Genomic DNA, 20,560 nt, shown 5'->3' with positions numbered 1-20,560 from the left:
TAACTTTGCGTGTTTCGAACGTTGGACCCTGGAGGCGTAAGGCCACAGCAATACCCAAAAAGACCCAGAAAAGCTGGCTAAGTGCACTGCAGAGGGTGTGTGTGCAGGATGCCCCCCCCCCCCCCCCACCACCAGGTCCGTGGTGAGCACACTGGCCCCTCTCTACCTTGTCCTGGCTGATGAGCTCCTGGTACGGGATGTGGGCTGGCAGGTAGGTGTGCAGGAGCGCGCAGAAGGCCAGCCCGTCACTCCAGCTGCTGCTGAAGTTGGTCACGTCGATGTTCTGGGACATGGGAGAAACGCTCAGATTTAAACCAGAGCATGTGCTCTCATTGGCTCGCCTCTGCAGATCCTCTGAGATCACATTTACCATTACGATTATCAGTCAATTATACAGAACATCAAATAATACTACATGATAATATATAATAATGTATAAAACAACAGACAATCAGCATACATGTGCAATTATCTATCATATCTTATATACGCAAGGGCTTGGGATCGATGTTTATATGATGCTGTTGGGGGCAGTGAGGGTGATGAATGATCTGAAGGATGGAGGTGAACACTGAGGCTCCTCCACACGTAATAAACGAGCGAGTTAAAGGGCAGCAGACAGGCGTGACGGCACTGACGCATTTCTGCTGCACATTACACCTCTTGTGACACGAGTAATGGGACAGGAGGAACAGAAAAACGACCCGTCTGCTATCGATCAGAGCTAACAGGTCCTCAATGCAGCCGAAACGCCCTGTCAGTCCCCTCCCCTCACTTCCAGTCGGGATTCATCCTGGCTCACAGCATGAACAACACGGCCCCCGATTTCCACAGCCCAATTCTGCTCTTGTCCCCTCCACCCCGCCCCCCAACAAACAGATATTTCCTGTATTTCCAATCTCCCTTTGGATGTTGGGAACGGCGTCGGGAAACCGGCCTGATGTAACCCTCCCGGAATGGATGGATGGATGGATGGATGGATGGACATCCTCCAATGTGCCATCAGACATCTGCTTTGGAGCGAGACCACATCACTGCTGCCACCGCCTGGGGGACACGACGTCCCAGTCAGAAAGGCAGCTGCACAGCCAGTCAGAGCACCACCACCCCCCCCACAGCCGCAAGCATCTCTGACCTGGCAAGATGCTACGCATCTCTTCACGGACCCTTCATGGAAATACGCAGAGAGTTACTGCCGACTGCAGGACGATGTTTCCTCAGGGAATTCGCTCTTTCAACAGCTGTCTGTCACATATATTATTAACCAGGGAGCACTGAGGTTTTCCAGAGTGCTGCTTCAAAGTACATGTGGATAAATGATCACACAGGCATTTCAAAATGCTGCAGGTCTTCATGCACTAATGATAAACATGTATAAAGACTATAAAATCTTGAATTCTTTAAAATTCTATGATTACTGTTACAGCGTGAGCTGATGATTTGTGCCCGTCTCCCGTACTCACCTGCCCGGTACGAGGTCACGGTGAGCCGGGTGCCTGCCCTAGTAAGGGCAGGACAGCAAGCAGCTGGAGGGGACAGCAGTCTGTCACAGGGCACTTGCACGGACCACGGGTGTGAGCTCACCCAAAAGAAAGGCACGTGCCACGGGGAAGAGACGCCAACTCCAGAGGTGCACGGCCATGCTGTGAGGTTACAGTGCTGACAGTGTAACATGGGAAGGCCACACAAACTTCACACATGCAGAGTCAAGCTGCCAAGTCACAGCACTAACAACGTGACACGAAGAGGCCATGCCGAGATAGATGGTAAGATTCATAATCGCCTGGCAGGAACAGTCTCTGATGTGCCACTTAGACTGGTCACAAGCTCTCTTTGTGATACCCTGGCCTGCCTCGCCCGCTCCTGTCACCTGCAGAGTCAGGGCAGCCCTGATGGGCTTCAGGTATGTGCTGTGAGCTTCCCGGCTCAGCTGGGGGGCTGGGGGGGGGGGGCTGGGGGGTGGGAGCCGCATCCTGCACGGTCCCATCTCCCGGGAGCTCTGTGAATATTACAACAACAGCCGGGATGCCGAACAAGGCTCCCGAAATCAAAGGCAGCACCGAACGGCAGGAAATGTCTCTCCACACAAAGACAACACTGCTCATTCAAAGAAAGCAGAGAGAGAGAGAGAGAGACGTGGCATTTTCCACATTACTTTTGCTGTTTTTAATGAATCTATTGGATCAGTAGGTTTTCAACATTTCTCCAATAACTGATATCTGTCCTGTCTTTAAAGTTTAAATGCCCCTTTACTTCTTTACCACAAGAAACATTAATTGCATCCTAACCGACTATTTATACCTGAAAGGTCCTAGGTCTGGAGGTGGCCAAAATGTTTTGAAAATCCAGCATACCCTGACAAAGCTATATAAACACGTATTAACACAAAATTAAACAGTGACCACAAATACTCCATTGAGCCATTTACACGGAACACTGCAGATCTCAGTTTCATTAATGTTGGAGACTATGTTGGAGACCCTGAGCCTGTCCCACCCCACAGATGGCTCGGGGCAGGGGACACCCTGGACAGGATGCCAGTACATCATAGGGCACAGGGCAGGGGACACCCTGGATGCGATGCCAGTCCATCATAGGTTACACACTATCATTGTTAGCTGCCCCCCACTTCTGCTGGAAGTGAGACAGCAGCAGACCTTAGCTGTAGAGGACGTGTTATTAGGCTAATGGTTAGTGTGGAAAAATAGTCAAGACGGTAAAACGACGCAGAAACAGAACGGGGGCTGGAAATTACAGCAGCTTAATTAACAACAAACCCGCATGTAATCCACCCTCTCCTGTCCACCCCCCCAATTATCCGGCATCTCCTGTACCGCGGGTGGGAGGCCAACATCATCCCCTCCGCCTCTCGAAAAGAAGAGAGGAACTTCACCAAGCTGCAGCAGAGAGACAGTTGGTGTGGGGCCCACGACCCCTGCCTGGTGTTGTGAGGGGCTGCAGCCTCCAGAGAGAGCGCGGGGGCCCCGTGATGAATCTCATCGGGCTGCATGACGCCAACAGTCTTGGGCAGGATACTCAACAAAAATATTTCATTACTGAATATACAGTCCTTAATTTATTCAGATTTGTATTCTTACATTCTTACTTACTCTGAATACTTTTTGAATACTTTTCAAAAAATTTCAGAAATTAATATATATAACCTAGTTCATAAGAACGGTAAACATATTTAAATTTGTCAAACGATTAAAATTTTTAATCACATTAATCACAGGGTTGCTGTGGATTAATTTAGATTAATCACGATGAAATATCATTCATTTTTAATCTATATTAATCACAATTCATTTTGCATGAGCAAACAGACTCGAGAAAAAAGGGAATATATATGCACTTAACATGTGTATTGAACATCTTGAACATGAGTCGGATGCATTCCATCTGCCACAGATGTGCAATACCATGGACCCATATCAAAAAGCAAGATTTTTTGCTTAGCCGGACAACTTGTCGCATTTAAGGTACCTCAGTTTAAATGGTCTTTATCTTTGTTCACTTACAATTAGCCCGAACTACCGTAAATCCGATATATAATCCGACTAATCATGAAATCCAATTCTAGCCCGGTTAATTGCCATATTGTTAGCAATATCAGTTGATAACACATTACGCGCGATGCTTTATGTATAAAACTCCATAGCAACACGTCCACAGATAAGTTGGACGGTATAGTGTGTGCGACCGATTTAATGAGCCACAAATGAGAAGTAGTGCTTAAACAGTATAAAACTACAACTTTCCCTTCTGTTGATAAAAGGCGCAGACATCTTGGATTCTGTACTCGGGATCCTCTGTGCTGCTCTGAGATATTTCTCGGATCTCCGAGAAACGGGAGCGCACATGTCGTTACTTCCGGCTTCAAAACTCGGAATTCCGACTCGGAATACGAGTTCCCAGGGCAAATGGAACGCACCAAAATGGGTTGACAGAGACATTTCAGGGATTTTGAGTCATTCTGCGCTGCAGATGGGTTAATTGTGTTAAAAATTTTAATCAGATTAATCATGATGATGGATTAATCCGCGTTAACCCGTTAATTTTGACAGCCCTAATTTAAATTAAACTCTGAACTGAAAATGCACTTTAAACTTCACATAAAACAGAAGCTCTGATTTACTGTTCATCAAAAACAAGGGACAACCAACTTTTTAAAAGAATTTATCAATAATGTAAGTTAAATATATGAAAAAGATAATACTGTAGCAACAAATTCCTTTACGTAAATGCTGAGCCGATATGAGTTTTAGACATAGATTGTGTTTAATTGAAAATAAAACAGGACTTTGGTAGCTGATACGCACAGCTGGCACCTCACATAAATGTTTTTGCCTTTGACGTCTTTTAATCTGAAATGGTGGAAATATCTCCAAGAGCCAAATGAACCGAGCTCGGACACGCTGGATACCGCTTCGTCTCTTTTCACAGACGCACGCATTGGGAGTAACACGATCTGGAGGGAAGGTGTTTGGTCAGGAACAGAAGTGAAAAAGTATTCAGTATTCAAATTTCATAAAGTAACTATTCTTGAACAGCTCTATAAACATACCTCGAGCTGAATCCTGAACTTTTGTATTCTGAATACATAACGCCAGTACTTGTATTCCACTGCAACCAAACGCCGGACACAAACACTCACGTTCTTCCCCTCTTTTGAGGGAGGTGGCTGATGCAGAGGGTACAGAGTGACTCATTTAACGAGAGTGGGTGTTCAAACATGCCTCGGAGTGGAAGCAGGCGCTGCCGCCGCACACGGCCACATGTGCGTCCCCCATAACTACCGCCCCCCCCTCCAAGCAGACGCCGCTCTGTGGGGCTCCCCCAAACTGCTGAAGAATTTTCCCATCAGAAGATCACAACCGGGCAGGAGGTCATGGCTGTTTTCATGAGTGCACACTCACCATCTACTGTAAACACACACGCACATGCGACAGCCCTGCGTACTGCCGCATCACGCTGCCGTATCCCAGCTACGCTGCTCTGTTTGTGTTATATCTTGCTTATATACAGTATCTACATTTCAAATAAACATTAGCCAGCTGACCAAGACAACATCTGTATTCTGAAAAGGTCGGGACATTCACTCCCTCCCTCCCTCTCTCTCTCTCTCTCTCTCTCTCTCACCCTCACAGGAAATCATATCTCCTGCTATACCCAGAAGCTGACAGAGTATGATGGTCTGCAATACCAGCTTGGTGGAATAAAAAAATCACATGTAGTGCATCTCCAGTGGAGCCCTGGCTTCATGGTTACTTTGACCCGGGAGAGAAGCACGGTGACCTGATGCAGGTATACTGTCTGTAGCTAACTTCCTCAGTGAGGTTTCACTGAATTTCAACGCTTGGAAAGACTGACTGAGCCCCCCTCCCACCCCGATTGTGACCAAGTTCTCCATGCTAGTGCAGTGGGACACTTGTTGTTTTCCCAAGGACAGCTTTCCCACCATTTACAGTCTCAAACAAGGAAGGCTGTCTTGCAGGAATGGGGGGGGGGCTGTGGTTCGAGGCAGACATCCTGCCCCCCCTCCCCCAAACTGTAGAACAGGCCCCATGCCCTGCCCTTCCATGGCTTCCTCACCCTGCCAGGTTCCCCGCTCCTGTCCACCAGCGCGATTCTCTCCCAGACCCAGACGGCCAAACAAGCTGTGCAGGAAGTGTGCACACCGCAGCAGCGGCGGCGGCTGATTTACCCCTTTGAGATTCATTGTGCTCTGTTTTCTTTTACCTTTTTGATCTCGTAAAAAACATTGTTTTCGGTTATTTGCAGAAACGAGGCGGCCTGAACCATGTGCGTCGAAGCCAGCGAGAAGCACAGACACCATGCTGCCGGAAAGCCAGAGGTACGCAACCGATCTGAGGCTGATACGGTGGCTGGAAATCGGAAAGGTGCCATCGGCACATTGCTGTTTTGTCGTGTTTTGATTGCATCAAGTTGGAAGTTGGACTGGTGGCCAGTGCATTACCCAAGACTGCCGTTTGCTCATTTCCTGACAGGCTGGGTCATGCGAGTATGAAAGCGACACGGGCTTTTCCTGAAAACCCACCATCACATCACACCCTTAACCATCCAGAGGAAGAGCATTAAGACCCTCTTGTTTAATTCTTAACAAGTTATCATGTGATTATACGTGGGAAAGTCAGCTACAGGATGTTTGTTGTGTACTGTAGGCAACTCTGACTCTTCAGGAACTGCCGGTTCAGACGGCAGAAATGGAAGGCGGAGGATGGCTGAAGTTTATTTATGTTTCTGTCACACGACCAAATTTACAGGTGGATGTGGGGGGGCGTCCCTGGAAAAGCAGCGTCCCTGTTACCAGGGCAATCACGCGTGTCTTGGCTGGTGAGAGAATGGCGAAGTATTTTGTAATCTTGAGGAGAGGCCTGTAGCCCCTGGGAAGATCATTAGCTAACATGGCTGATCTGGGTAGCCTGAATGGTGTTTCTCATGTCTTGCTGATTCCTGTTACCATGAAAAAAGGCAAATGCACACAGATAGGGAGGAAACAGGATCGATTTCCATTTCAAACACATGCTCCATTAAACCCCTGTGAAAATGCCTTCACTCCACAACTAAAATTTCCCCAGGGAAAGCGCTCGGCTGCATCACGAGGAACACGTGTGCATACAGTCACATGGGTCTTTTGATGGTGAAGCATGTCAGACGCTGAGAGATGTTAATGTGACGTACAGTCAGATACAGTGCAATATGACGGTGGGCGTAGGGGGCACCATGCATCTGAGACAAGGGTCAAACGGAGAGCACGGGGGACGTTTTCCGATATCAGAGCGGGTATTTTTCACATTGATCCACCCTTCCAGCTTGAGCATCATGCTGTTTATCTAAAGGTCTCATTATGATGAAACAGCTGTATAATTAACAGCACTGGAATGATCTCAATCCACCGGGGGGGGGGGGGGGGGGGGGTCTACTGAACTGATGAGTGGGATCTGAGCTGTCCGACATCCTGCTGAACCGTGGAATGTCAATATTCCCACCGGGGGGGGGGGATGTTTCCCTCAGAATATCAAGACTCACCTTATTTTCTCTTAGGAAAATCAAACCCACATCCCAGTTCACTATACCCCATCAGGTCACTATACCAGCCAGCTCTGACTGTCAGTCACTGCCTACATCCAATTCCTCTACCTGAAAGGGGCTGCATTATCCAGAGAGATGCATTCTGGGTAATCTTCAGTCATTGCACCAAGTTAATGAAATAAACATGAGATATAACATCTGAAAACCTGGAAAGGATCGGAATGCCTCGCTAGTACCAACGGCGCTTCCGTACGTCCCTTAAACTGAAGTCTGACTAGAAACAGTGACGTTGTTGGACAGCTCTCAGAACTTGCTGGTCATTCCTGAGAATGTTCACTCTTACAGCATTGAGTGCTAATCAGACAGTAATACAAGGTACTGGGACCCCCATTCCGGGCCCGAGATCCTCACACAGAGGGGGCCCCTGCTTGTGTATGACCCTATGCTCCACTTGTCGTCGTTCTCGTCTCTGTGCTTGGCCGGACCCTGCCCCCATTCCCCTCCGGATCCAGTCCACCGGGTCACAATCCCACAGACAATGGTGGTGAGAGGGCCGTGGGGAGCCCTGCCTCTTACCGGATAGCCCTCTGTTTTCCTCTGGCACCACTTCAGAAGCGCGTTCCTCTTAGATCCTCCATACTGCCTGGCCAGAGCAGCCAAGGGGTCTTTTCTTTCCACACTGCAGACGGGACAATGCGTGAGCTGGAGACGGCATCTGGAATGCTACTCACCGCATCCTCCGCCGGCGCATCCCCCCCCCCGTCTTTTCCCACATTTCGCGCTCTTCCGGGGCTCTCACCCCAGCACTATTTCTGATGCGAGCAGCATGTAATGCGATCAGATGCGGCACACAGCCATGGGAACGTGAGGAGGCATGTGGCTCGGCGCAGATCCGGCGAGCGCTGATCACATGCAGCCGGCCTTTTGGTTCGTTTGTGAAGACGAGTCACGGGAGAGAAAAACATCATTGATTTATGGTGCTGCAGGCTTACAAAACAACACGGGCCGCATCTGTGCTGACACTCGTGCTTAGCCGCTATCTGGTAGGCAGACGGACTGCAAGTCTTGCAGAAACTACTTTCCTTCAAACCAAATTCGCCACTTACATTTATATAGTGCCTTACACAACCCCAAGGTTGCCAGTTTATTTGTGATTATAGTATACCTAAATCAGTCAGAATACTGGGGGTCCTGAGAGTTAGGCACCATTAATTCAATAATGAAATCAATTGGCCCTTTTGTCACCGTTGCAGAAGTAGGGCAGATGGCAGCGATTCCCGACAAGTCTCACTCAGACCCCTATCTGCCCCCCCCTCCCCCCAAACAGATCCTGGCATTTTGCAATATGCATTTTTCCTCTTACATACCTGATGTTCCTAGAGCATTTTACCAAAGGCTGCACAGAGTCATTCTTAACATTCTTTATTTCCCTTTTTCTTTTTGATATTTTTCATACATTCGTCTTGGTGCTCTGTCTGCCCAAAGTGCATTTCCAGCCTGGGTGCTCGAGGTGGTTACAGGAGTCTGAGAATCACACACCAGGTGGCTGCTGATACAGACGCTGTGAGATAACAGCTAACAGTTAAGGTCCTGTTGGAATGAGGACATTTCTCTGGGGCTCCAGCAAGCAAACGTGCAGGATTCCCGGCACCACACAGCACACGGCTCTGCACACAGAGGACGACCGCTGATACACATGTGCAAGCGTGTGTGTGCACAGCCATTTTGCACTGCGGTACATTGTTTTACACAGTTCTCTTATTTAAATTTATTGCTTATTTTATTACTGATTTTCCTTTAAATATTTATTGTCTTTTAACTTACCTTGAATTTATTTCTATACACAGTAGCATTTGTTGTGTTTATTTCTGTGTTGCTGGACAAGTTTCCACCCAATGGGAATCAATAAAGTATCTTATCTGACAAACTGATATCTGATGGCGTGGAGGCCTGAAGAAGGTCATTGGTCTTCGAGTTCCCTGGGAATAGGGCTAATAGGTGGCAAAGAGACACTGATGTGCACAGTGTTTGTATGTGTGAGTGGGGTCGGGGGGTACCTCAGTTTGCTGTTGGCCTTCGGGTAGCTTAAGGAGGCCGTGCGGCTGCCCAGTGAACCCGGGGTCTTGATGACGGACTCTAAGGATGGGCTCTTCCTCATGAGGGTGCTGGGTTTCAGGTCATCGCTGAGACCCGGCAGCTTGTCTGGGAACACAGAGTAGACCGGACCGGTTTAGGTGGCCCCTTATCTGGCATGAACCCCTCACACGAGGCTCTCCAAAGATACGCAGGACGGAGACATTTCTGGGGGATTCAGTTGCCACAATTTAAAAAAACACTAAAACAAAAATAAAATATGCTATACAGAGCCTAAACGGTGTAACCAAGATGATATTTTAATGGCTATTGCTATGCAATGAGGTTGTGATAAGAGAATGTAACTATGTAACTCAGCTCTGTGGAAAACATGTCACCCCTCCCCCCCGCCCCTGCCATTTAAACACAGAGCCCTCACACCTTCTGAGACGTCTCTATATTACATCATTCTAGGTGACAGTGACCCAGTTACCCCTAAAGTTCAGCACTGCCATCCTGCTCTGGGTGCAGCAGAGATCTTTCGCCTTAGCTGCCCTGTAAAAGGGGCATTATCTGTACAAAAGCAGATAGGAATCTGCTGCTTGTGCAACTGCAGGCTGCCTCAGCAGCCCGTCTGGACAGCTGAAGACCCAGCCAGCTCAGAGGCAAAAAAAGACCAGGGTAGGTATGCATAAACCTTCCTAAGAATGGTCTTAAGAATGGTCGTACACTTGGACTTAAGAGTAAAAAAATTTTTAGCAAAAAGTAGGACCTAAGAGCATCGTATAAAGCTGCTAAAAGTAACTTTGAGCAAAGTCTAAGCCCAATTCCTAAGTGCTGACGGAGCCAGCATTTAAGTGTCGTGAAATGAGGACTACAAATAAAATCCCGCCCCAAATATTGAGTTCAACCAATAGAGGAGCTGCACGATGAATATATTAGTGACATTAAACCGTTAATGTAGAGCTTTATACAACATACCTTTTTGTAATCAAACCTTTAATTGGTTGTACGAAAATCTACCTAGCACATCACCAATCAATTTCCACTAATAGATGCACATGTAGTATAAATTATGGGTCAAACGCAAAACTCATAGCAAGACATTGGATCCTAAAAGAAAACCAAACTGGACGACAAACAAAACGGTTCTTTTGGCACAGTTGGTGCTTAAATGGAAGGAGGTAGTGCGACGAAAGTTTAGCCCAGCTGTTACAAGCACGGACAAAAAAAGTTTAGGAGGCTCGGACAAGGCGTTCAGCAAATAATGCCTTCACGATCAAGCCTGTATGTTTTTAACAACTCGTTATCATCGTAAATCTGCAGGACGTCCTTTCTTTGACGGAAAGTGCGCGGTCTCCGTCTGGGTGCGCGTAGTGCAGCTGCCATCATTCAGCTCCTAGCCGGCTTAGGAGTCCTCTCCAGCTCTCTTAAATAATTTAGGAGCTGAGACCAAGTCTTAACACTTAAGAATGTTTATACATGCCACTTATTCTTAAGTCTGGGAGTAGGAGCAAAATCACGTCACTCTTAGAATTGTGACACATTTAAGAGTGAAATTTTACTCTGAGAAGTTTTATGCATACTGGCCCAGGTCTTCTTGACCTTGCTGGGGTCAAAGGTCACAAGGACTAACCACAGGGCTCTGATCAGGGTGACGGGGGTCACCGGTCGGAGCACATGTGTTCTGAAGGAATTCATACCACGGAGAAAACCAGGGGCATGGCTGGGACCACACGGGATAAAGCCGAAAACCAGCGTGAAGCGTGGAATAAAACAGCACTTCACATCAGCTCTGAAAGATTCCTTATCCGTCCATTCCTTATCACAGGGGCCCAAAAATCACTGGTGAAGTAGAAGTGAAAAGAAAACGTTTTCCATTCTTTAAGAAAATATATATTTTAATGGAAATTAGTAGATAGATATAGATAGATAGATGGAAGGATGGACAGATGGACTGACAGATAGATAGATAGATTGATAGATAGATCTTACATTGAAGTTATAAAGCATAAATTAAAAATGCTATATTTTATATATATAAAAATGCAAATACATGCATGTCTTTGTAATTTTGCACAGCTGCTGTGCATTTACGGTATGAAGTGGGAAAGACATACCTGGGTGAGCGAAATCTCCCAAATTGATTCTTTTCTCCAGGGCCTTCGAGAGAGGTTTGATAGATGAGTGCCTCTACAGAAACACAGACATACAGACCCAGTCAAGTGACCTTGTGAGGAAACATGACAAATCCATGCATGTGAGATGGCTCCCGTGGTGGGCAGGGAGACAGGAAGGCACCTGGATTGGGGAGACAGCGGCCGCAGGGGCTGTGCGGACGGGGATCCCGCTCAGGGGGCTTCTGGTAGAGGAGTGTATCGCCACCGTGTGGCTGGGCCCATCTGTGGGTGAAGGGAGATCTCTTACATACTTTGGCTACGTTACGAGGTCAGCATTACGCAGCCAAGCAGACTTGTTGGTGCCAATATACGAGTCCCCAAGGAGTGCGCACTTCCTGACCCTCTGTAAAAGATTAAATAAATCAGTTCTGTTCCCACACAGAATTCGGGACCCAGCACTGTTATCACAATGCTGTTTTTCCACGTTGCACCCATCATTTCCAGCCCTAGCTGAAGGAGCTCCAGCAAAAGATTTTCAATGGATGTGCTTCAACAATACGATGTCCCCTGCCTCAGTCCCCTGCCTCAGTCCCCTGCCTCAGTCCCCTGCCTAGTCATAGTGTGCCTGCCAAACCCGGCATTGGATCAGGGAGTTGGGGTGACTGGTTGACCTCATAGATCCTGTCAAATACTTCAGCAGCTCCTAAATGTTAGCCAGGAAGCATGTCTGAGCGGCACTGTGATCCTTACTCTGCACGCCCGAGTCGAAGGATTTGATGAGGGACTTGACAGTGGCTCCAGGTTCAGAAGAGGGTGATCCCGTCTGACTGACTGAGATTCCACACCAACGAGGGCTGCCGTCCGTGTCTGAGGAATCCACCTCATCACCTTTCAACCTGCAACACAGGATCGAAAGGTGTCTTCTCAGGGAAACAGGAAGTACAGTCAGTCCCTCAGTGATGCTCAAAGCACAGTCACCCTCTCCGTAATAAAGGGAGCACAGTCATTCGCTCTGAAACACAGGAAGCGCAATCACCTGCCCTATAACACATGGAGCACGGTCACCTGCTCTATAACACAGGAAGCACGGTCATTCACTCTGTAACACAGGAAGCACAGTCACCTGCTCTATAACACAGGGAGGATAGTCACCCACTTGTTCACACATGGCACATGGTCAGTCATTCATTGATATAGAGACCATCTGTCCAGTTTAAGGGTGCAGTGATCTTGCAGGATGCAAACCAGGCTACAGCTGGAACACTCACTCACTCACTCTCACTCTCTCTCATACATACACACACACACACACACACTTAATAGATACTTATCAGAAACACCTAAACTGCAATACCAATATATCCACGCAGATTTATTTATTTCCATCTGCATCAATTCAAATGACTGGTTAATGACATTTTTCACATTATTACTTGAATGAAACTGTCTAAACAGCATCTTTTATAATGATCTCCAAATAAAAATTAGGTGTAATGTTTGTTTTTTAAATATAAAAGTAATTAATTTTTAAGTTGGAAATAACTTGAACAGGATTTATCACAATTTTACAGTTACAGTCATGTTACATCTTGGTCTGCACCAGTTAAATTTATATGTGCAAATAATAAAGAAACTCACATGCCATAAAACATTTCAATGCTTCCATTTATTGACAAAAGAAGAAGAAACACATGCACATTTACATAATTATATAAACAGCATTTTTAGGGAGCATCATGGAAATTAAATATGACAGTAGCATCTTATAAATAAAATGGCACATTTATAGTAAAGCGCTGTTGTGTAGCACTGTGGGTTCACTGGAAGGCTGTTTCATGAAAGTGGATTAGGACAAGTATTGGTACACCAGCATATTTCACTGGGGTCTCATTCACAGGGTCATTTAATCCCAGGAAAAAGCGTGATTAACCAATGCTCAATGGCATCAAAATGAATGCTTCCCGATTCCACCCACCTCCCGCACCTGAGATTTACAAGATGGGACTGATCGCTATGGTCACCAGCAGCGACGAGCTACTGAGTTTGACCAAATTGCTGCAACACCACAAAGAAAAAGTCCGGATTGCGGATGATAAACAACTGGCCAAAGATGCCATCGCCGTGTCCGTAAGGGAGGCGGCCGAATTAAAGGTGGTCGTTCCATTAAAGGGGCCGCGGACACATGGTGCGGCTAAAGAACATATAAGTAAGAGAGCCACACATCAGTGTCTTAGAGCAGCGCTCTTAATGAGCTAAAAAAGGTCACCGGTACAGGCTGCACACCCCCACACCGCCTCCCACACCCTGGGAATTAATAGCTTGATCTGCCAGTGGCTGTCACTTTACTCCTTTGTCAGGAACAACACACCCTCCCCCCCCCACCGCCTGAGGCCTTGTAGCTGCCAAAGTGGGGGCGTGTAATGCGGCATGGCCTGACAGACCCCCAGTGGGACCTATGGGTGACAGTGTGACGAGGCCGGAAAGGTCGCCACGCTTGGTCCAGTGGTGACGAACACACCCATGCCTTCCTGTTAACGCGAACACCGTATGGTCTGTCTCTTGGGGGCACCGTTCTCCAGCTTGTGGGTTGTGTCTGATATCTACCTGCTGTCTGTCGTGCAACTCAAATGCCTTGCATACGTGACAGGTAGTGTTGTAAATGATGGCGTATGCTGACTGAAAGAGACATCAAGTTCATTACAGTACCCAGGAGAGAGCACAGCTGTACATTGATTGCGTGACGATTGATGCTCCACGTGCAGACAGCTGACAGTTCTTGACAGCTCTACAAAGCACAACAATGCACATATGCATGTGAAAAACTGACATGCTGGTCATCTCCTATCCCAGCATTATTCTGTTCTGTTTTTACAGCATGGGATCACACAGCGGAACCAGGCAATGCATGCCGGACAGTATCAGACTCTCTGCCAGCTTAAGGCTCTGCCGTATTTGTGTTTTTGGTTCTTGTAGGGGGACGGGCCTTGGCTTTCAGGCCTTAAATGACCCTTCATCTCTGTGATTATCGATTACCAGCGTCAATTCCTACCTTGATGTTAAATCAATTGTGTGAGAGGTAAAACTGGTAATCATGCCAACCTGCATCACACTTGAGTGTGACCTGTCAGCCTGAGGTTGTCACAGAAGGGACACTTGGTGTGGAATTGCTCTCTTCCAAAGCAGGGACAGAAATGACGCTCCAGTGGATTTTTGGCCCCCTGAATCTGCCAGGGCATCCGTGCCACTCCAATGCCCTGACAGATACCTGTCATCTAGCTATCCTCCATATCAAATGGTGCGCAGCACTGTAACATCAGAAACATTACTCTGAATCATTGGATCAGGGATGAAACCTTGTAAATAATCTGCCTTGTTCCATCAAAATCAATTGTGTCCTACACCCAAGTTTCATATACACATCACATTCTCCAAACTAACCACACAGAGGTTTGCTTTGCATTGCATGGTCTAGATTGCTGGGTGCCTCTCTGTTCCCCTGTTTAGTGGTGACACCTACTGTCAGGAGGCTGGCAGCACGCTCACTGGAAGAGATGTGACAGGCTTCAGGTTTTCCTGAGTAGGTAGGTGTGGTAAACTGGAAGTGATGTACTTTACCCTGTTTTATTCTGCACTGCCAAGGTCCTGACTACCTGCTGGGTAACATCTAGTGCCATGCTGATGTTTGTACATTTCATAATACAGGATGAAGCACCACAACTTGTAATGAACTTCCAAATGTCAGAAAACGGGAAAGTGACCTATCACTTCCACCATTACACTGCACATGTGGCATATGGGCACCTTGTTGAAATAAAGCCCAGCTGGCCACGTACACGAGGCCCTCACTGGGTTTTAAGATCCTTCCAGAAATCTGGAGTAACATTATCGGCAGTAAATGTAAACATCGGTACAAAACATTTCTCATCAAATATTTCAGTGCGTTCAGCACAGCAAATAAAAATGATTATCTCACGCCTGTCTGCTGCTATTCATTTACACATAAAAAGCAGCACATACAAAAACAGAGTCAGTCTGACTCAGTCAGACCACTGTACAACCACATTGCTGAAAATAACAGCACAATACTCAGATTCACACTAATTACAGTAACAGGACAAGAATAATCAAAGGACATATTAGAGAATTACAGATCAGAAAAGTAGAATAATACATTATTTACAACAGCTGGAATTTTCCGACTAAAAGAAAAGTTTTTAAAATCATTTTAAGTTTAATTTTCTTATTGTGAAGTGCATTGCTCTGGAGTCTAACAAAAACGAATAATAATTTTACCAACATTTTCAGCTGTGTTATAAAATCCCACCACTAGGTGAAACATGATTGATTAAGACATTAAGAACAAACACTTTTTGGACACATCTAGACCAGGTATTTGGACATTTAATCACAACATGTCACCCATCCTAGGAAAATCCCACAATAAAAAAATAAGGTTTTTGCAGCATCTTCTGTTGACAGCTAATCCACGGTGCAGGATCAGTAAATAACACTGGGTGCTGGCAGTCCTGATAGTGGTCTACAGTCCCACAGTCTAACTTGATGCAGTGGTGAATCTGAAAAAGACAGAGACATGAGTGTGTACACAGCAGCGTCTGAATACGAGCCGTGAAAATGTGCTGACAGGGCCTCCTAACGATGCAGAGAAACGGCTGGTCATCATTTCCCATCATGCATCTTTCCAGGTCAAAATCCCATTTTCAAATTCTCTGTGCTCAAGACAGTGCTGGTCAACCCATTGAGCAACACAGGCAGCTGCCTAAGGCCCCATCTTCTGAGTGGGTATTGATTTAGCAAACTTCTAAAGTTTGCCAGCGGGAGTGGGGAAGAGGGGTGAAGCTTGCCTAGGGCCCCACATGGGCTTCGACTGGCACTGCTATCAGGAAACAACAGTTGTTCCCTGGTTAAATTCATCTGGAATTTTCCGATGAACCTCAAAGGACAGTGAATAAAGCTAGCGGTCCTTTGGCCAGGAGGTGGCACTGTTTCATGTTTAGCAACGTTGGGTGTAAAAAGCAAAGCACGGCACAATCTTCTGATTGGACAGGAGAGCGGCAATGCAGTGCCCACAAACAGCCATCAGGATGAGCGTAAGGAACAGTGCAGAGGAGAAGCAAAGCAAGCCTTGCAACACTCAGGCCAGGGCTCAGACTCGATACAGACGATAAGGTCACACTTCCAACATGGCAAATTGCGGTGCGGGGTGAAGCAGACTTACCGGCTGTAAAGGGACGCTGGCCAGGGGGGGTCGGCAATGGAGATCAGAGGAGCTTCTGGGGCTGCTGGAGAGGCAGTGCGCTGGCTAATCTGTCGTGGGGGCATGTAGACGCTGATCTCTTCACATCGACAATCGCTGAGTGCTAAACCACTACGCTGCAGGCAGCCGTCCCCTTTCCCAGGGTGAGACGCCACACCCATAAGGGCTGGAAGGGAATGATGCCACCCAGCACACACATGCCAGCAGCTGCACACACATGGGCCGGCCCCGATCCGGACAAGCAGGGACAGGACAGGACAGGCTACCACCGCGGACAGCACAGTCACCAGGAGGGAGAGCCAGTGAAGCCACGTCACAGCCGGTCGAGGCGGGCCGATAGAACGGCCATTGCTGAAGCGGCCAGCAGGGCGCCCCCCCCTTAAGGAAGACTGAACAAGCTTGACACCCGATTACCACAAATGCCCCGAATTCTGGTTCTGTGACGGCAGCTGGGTCTAGGTTCAATGCTCTGGGGAACGTAGACAGTGTGGAGGGTGATGAAACTGAACCTGGGACACTCTCCAGTGACACTGAGGCTATATCACGCATTCTGTTAGACTGTGAGCAGTCAGAGACGAGAAAGCAGATCGGGGACAGAGGGACAGAGTCACACGGGACACCAGAGTCAGTTAGTAGGGTTTGCGGATCCTGGGAGTTAAAGGGCTGTAATCCACGTTTCTTTCTCTCTGCCTGACATAATGGGTTACGCCGGAACCTGCAGATATTTACATATTACATCTTAGACGTCAGAGTCTGTGTTAGGCCACTCAGTCTAGGGGTTACTTCATTTACAGTAGTGAGAACTAACATGCACTTTTCAAATCTTGCAAAATAGTGTAAGAATGGCCACTGTTATTAATGTATTATTCCTATTTTTGGCAAAGTGATTTATATAATAATACATTTCCCTGCAGCCAGCCTGGGCAAATTATCTTGGTCTAGAATCAACAGCAGACACCCCTGAACTGTTAACTTTGCTCTTACAGTCCTCTGTCCGTAACCAGTTTTGTTTTAATTAGATGTCAGAACAGCCCTTCTAAGGATTGTGGCAAACCCTACTAACAAGTGTTGGGTTAGGAACAGTAGCGGAGTGGCGTGTACATTGCTGTCTCCTGCTGACACACCTGCCACCCTGCAGCTGCTCCAGCTCAGCCTCCAGGTTCATGTTCCGTTCCTGCTCCTCCTGCAGCCGCCTGCGGAGGCCGCGCACCTCCTGCTGCGCCTCCACCTTGATGTCGTTGGCCACCACCACGGCCGTCTGTAGGTCTGCCTGGAACCGCCGCCACTCCTCTGTCTCGTCCTGATGACATGCATGCCCAGTCACATGATCACTCAGTCACACGATTGCCCAGTCACATGACTTCCCAACCAATCACATGTACGCTCGGTCACATGATTGCTCACCCATTCGTCATTTACGGGACATTTCTAACCAAGAACACTTACTGTTAAGGAATAATTCTATGAAGCAAGTCACAAGTGCTATTCAGAAAACATTCTATGTTAGTTGAGGTACTGCAAGGTACATTAAGTAAAATGCATAAATGACTGTAATCGTCTCACACAGATTAAAAAAATACTAGTAGATGAATCAATACTTAAATATGTGCTGGCTGTAGAACCAGATTACTCTCATTTAAAGGGGTGGGCCTCTAGTTTCAAGGCACATTGTAGGATGGAGAAAAACTGAGCTTAATGCAACTCTGAAGTTGGAATGTTCTGCTTTCCCATAATGGTTCATTTTGTCTTTTTTTGGAGTGTTGAATGAATGAATGAAGGAAGAACTCCAAGACAGCAGCCTACCTTCATCTGTCTGCTCAGAGCTTTCAGCTGCTTCTCCAAGTTGAGTTTCTGCTCCTCCAGCTTCTTGATCTGACCTGCAAGTACATGCCGGCCTGTGTACGTGATTCCATGTCATCATCTCTCCCGGTAACTGCCTAGTGGGCCGTGAAGGAGAAGGTCACTCCTGACAAACCCATCTGCACGCTGTTTCGGGTAAAACAGCGACCTTCCTCCTAATGTTTCCAAGTAAAAAGCCAGAATGGCACTAGGACGTTTTCACTGTGGCTGGTCTAACCGCAAACAAATCGATTATCATTATCCTTTAGTGTAAAACGTGTGAAATGTTAACTGTGATGCCTGGAAATGGATCACTCTGATCTTTAAATCTTTCATTTTAGACTTTACTCTTTAATCTCAGAATACGATGGGCTATGTGCCCGAATGAGGATTAGCCATCTGGCATCCCTCAGACATGTGCCCCCCCCCCCCCCATCTTTAATCCATGCTTCTAGCTCCAGCCCCTCATGTCAGTGTGACAGGGGCATTTTCAGGCAAACAGGGCCCCAAATGGAGCTTAGAGCCCTGCTGGTCTCAGCCTCTGGGTAGTCAGGTTTTCCAGAATGTCCTGTGGGTGTGAGCCTGAGAGAGAGTGTGCTGTGGTGCCAGTGACAAACCCAGAGATGAGTGACCCCTGATGGTGGTGGTGGGGGTAGCATCCTTATAAAGCTATGGTGAAGTTCACCTGTTCCATCTTGGCCATTCTACTTATGATCACTTTTGAGTGTTTTTTGAGCATTTCACCCTTTCGCGGGCGGTCAGGCCACCTACCCTCCAGGTCCAGGATGGTCTGATTGGTGTGCAGCCTTACAGTCCGGTGCTGCTCCACCTGGTCCTCCAGCTCAAAGATGGTCTCCTTCAGTTCCTTGATCTGGACCTCTTTCTCATGGATGCTCTCCTCCAGGCAGCGCACGGAGGTGCTATGCTCCTGCTCCTGCTCGGCACACAGCTCCTGGAGGCGTTGCCATTCCGCCTCAGCCTGCAACATGCACATGCACACGCGCACACACACACACACACACACACACACACACACACACACACACACACACACACACTCTGAGTAACTGACCTGATCCAGAAACCCAAATGCAGAGGAACCCCCCCCCCCACAGCCTGCTGAATCCTTCCCATTGTATAACAGGATAATATTCAAATTATGCATATTTATTTTTATTTGGTAATATTTATACAAATATGTAGGACATGTGGCTTTGATAGTATGATGTTTTGGGACAGACTTTTGTAATATACTAAAAGAATTTAGGCTAAATATGAAGCAGATGTGCTTACAATGCTGAACGATTGACCTTTAAATATTTGCAGGATGATTGTTCAAAAACAGAAGCAGTAACCAAATTACCAAAGGGCGCTTTTTCATTACAGCTCTGGTAGAAATGCCTTTCTGCACTACCACCAGGAGATGGCGCTCTGGTCATTTGGCATTTCCTTCTTCACATAGGCTTCGGCGCTTAAGGCGTATCGCTGCACTATACCTACAGCTGCCGTGTTCACCGCCCATGTCAAACGGCAAACTGAGCGTGTGCAGGCTCGCCCAATTAAGTGTCATCACTTTGCAGACTCCACCCATCCTACTGCTAATTAATTTAGCTGATTAATTAACACACTGAGCTCTGACACACACACAGGAGCTGTCGCATTACCATGCTAATGATGCTGCCTTTGGCCACATCTCGCGTACTCATGGCCTCAGCTCCCACGCGAAAAGCCATGTGTTACTGGCTAATCAGAGTACCGCCATGCTAATTCATCACACCTGTTTGCCAGCGCAATCCATCACCCACTGCCCTGACTGCCATTCCCAAGCCCCCCCACCCCCCCAGACCCCACCCTTAACTCCTCTCCAATCCACCACCCCCCCAGGCCCACAGAGCAGAAATGTAAAGTGGAACTCCAGAACATTCCGCTAGTTAAGATTTCAGGCCTGGCTGAGCAGCTCCAGACCCTCCCACATGCTACCGGGGGCTCTGGAGAACCTTCCTCCTCTCCACATGTTGAAACGAGGCATCGGCAGAAACCCAAAGCTATCATGGCAGTGAACTAAGCCTTCAGTCGCCACTGGAAAAACCTAACGCCAAGCTAGGTGTCTCAGATAAGATCTGATCTAATCCATGTGCATCTGCGCTTCCTCTACAGGCCAATGAGGCCTTGCTCATGAAGCCTGCCCTGAGGTTTA

At 47.4% G+C, this 20,560-nt stretch overlaps 1 protein-coding gene across 5 annotated transcripts in view; it reads right to left on the bottom strand.

The window, feature by feature from the left end:
• Window positions 1–20,560, bottom strand: part of specc1 (sperm antigen with calponin homology and coiled-coil domains 1) — a 66,990-nt gene that overhangs the window by 5,277 nt on the left and 41,153 nt on the right. For all 5 annotated transcript variants that reach the window (XM_072713747.1, XM_072713745.1, XM_072713744.1 and 2 more), the window contains 9 exons: window positions 19,135–19,342; window positions 18,328–18,401; window positions 17,649–17,824; window positions 12,000–12,145; window positions 11,431–11,531; window positions 11,250–11,322; window positions 9,114–9,258; window positions 7,633–7,735; window positions 167–283 (listed from right to left, as the gene is read on the bottom strand). In XM_072713747.1, coding sequence (XP_072569848.1) covers window positions 167–283; window positions 7,633–7,735; window positions 9,114–9,258; window positions 11,250–11,322; window positions 11,431–11,531; window positions 12,000–12,145; window positions 17,649–17,824; window positions 18,328–18,401; window positions 19,135–19,342 — 1,143 coding nt within the window. The remainder of the gene's footprint in view (window positions 1–166; window positions 284–7,632; window positions 7,736–9,113; window positions 9,259–11,249; window positions 11,323–11,430; window positions 11,532–11,999; window positions 12,146–17,648; window positions 17,825–18,327; window positions 18,402–19,134; window positions 19,343–20,560) is intronic.

Source organism: Paramormyrops kingsleyae, chromosome 6 (assembly GCF_048594095.1).
Source record: "Paramormyrops kingsleyae isolate MSU_618 chromosome 6, PKINGS_0.4, whole genome shotgun sequence".
NCBI lineage: Eukaryota > Metazoa > Chordata > Actinopteri > Osteoglossiformes > Mormyridae > Paramormyrops > Paramormyrops kingsleyae.
Note: the sequence above shows the minus strand (reverse complement) of the source record. Positions and strands in the feature narration are given on the sequence as shown.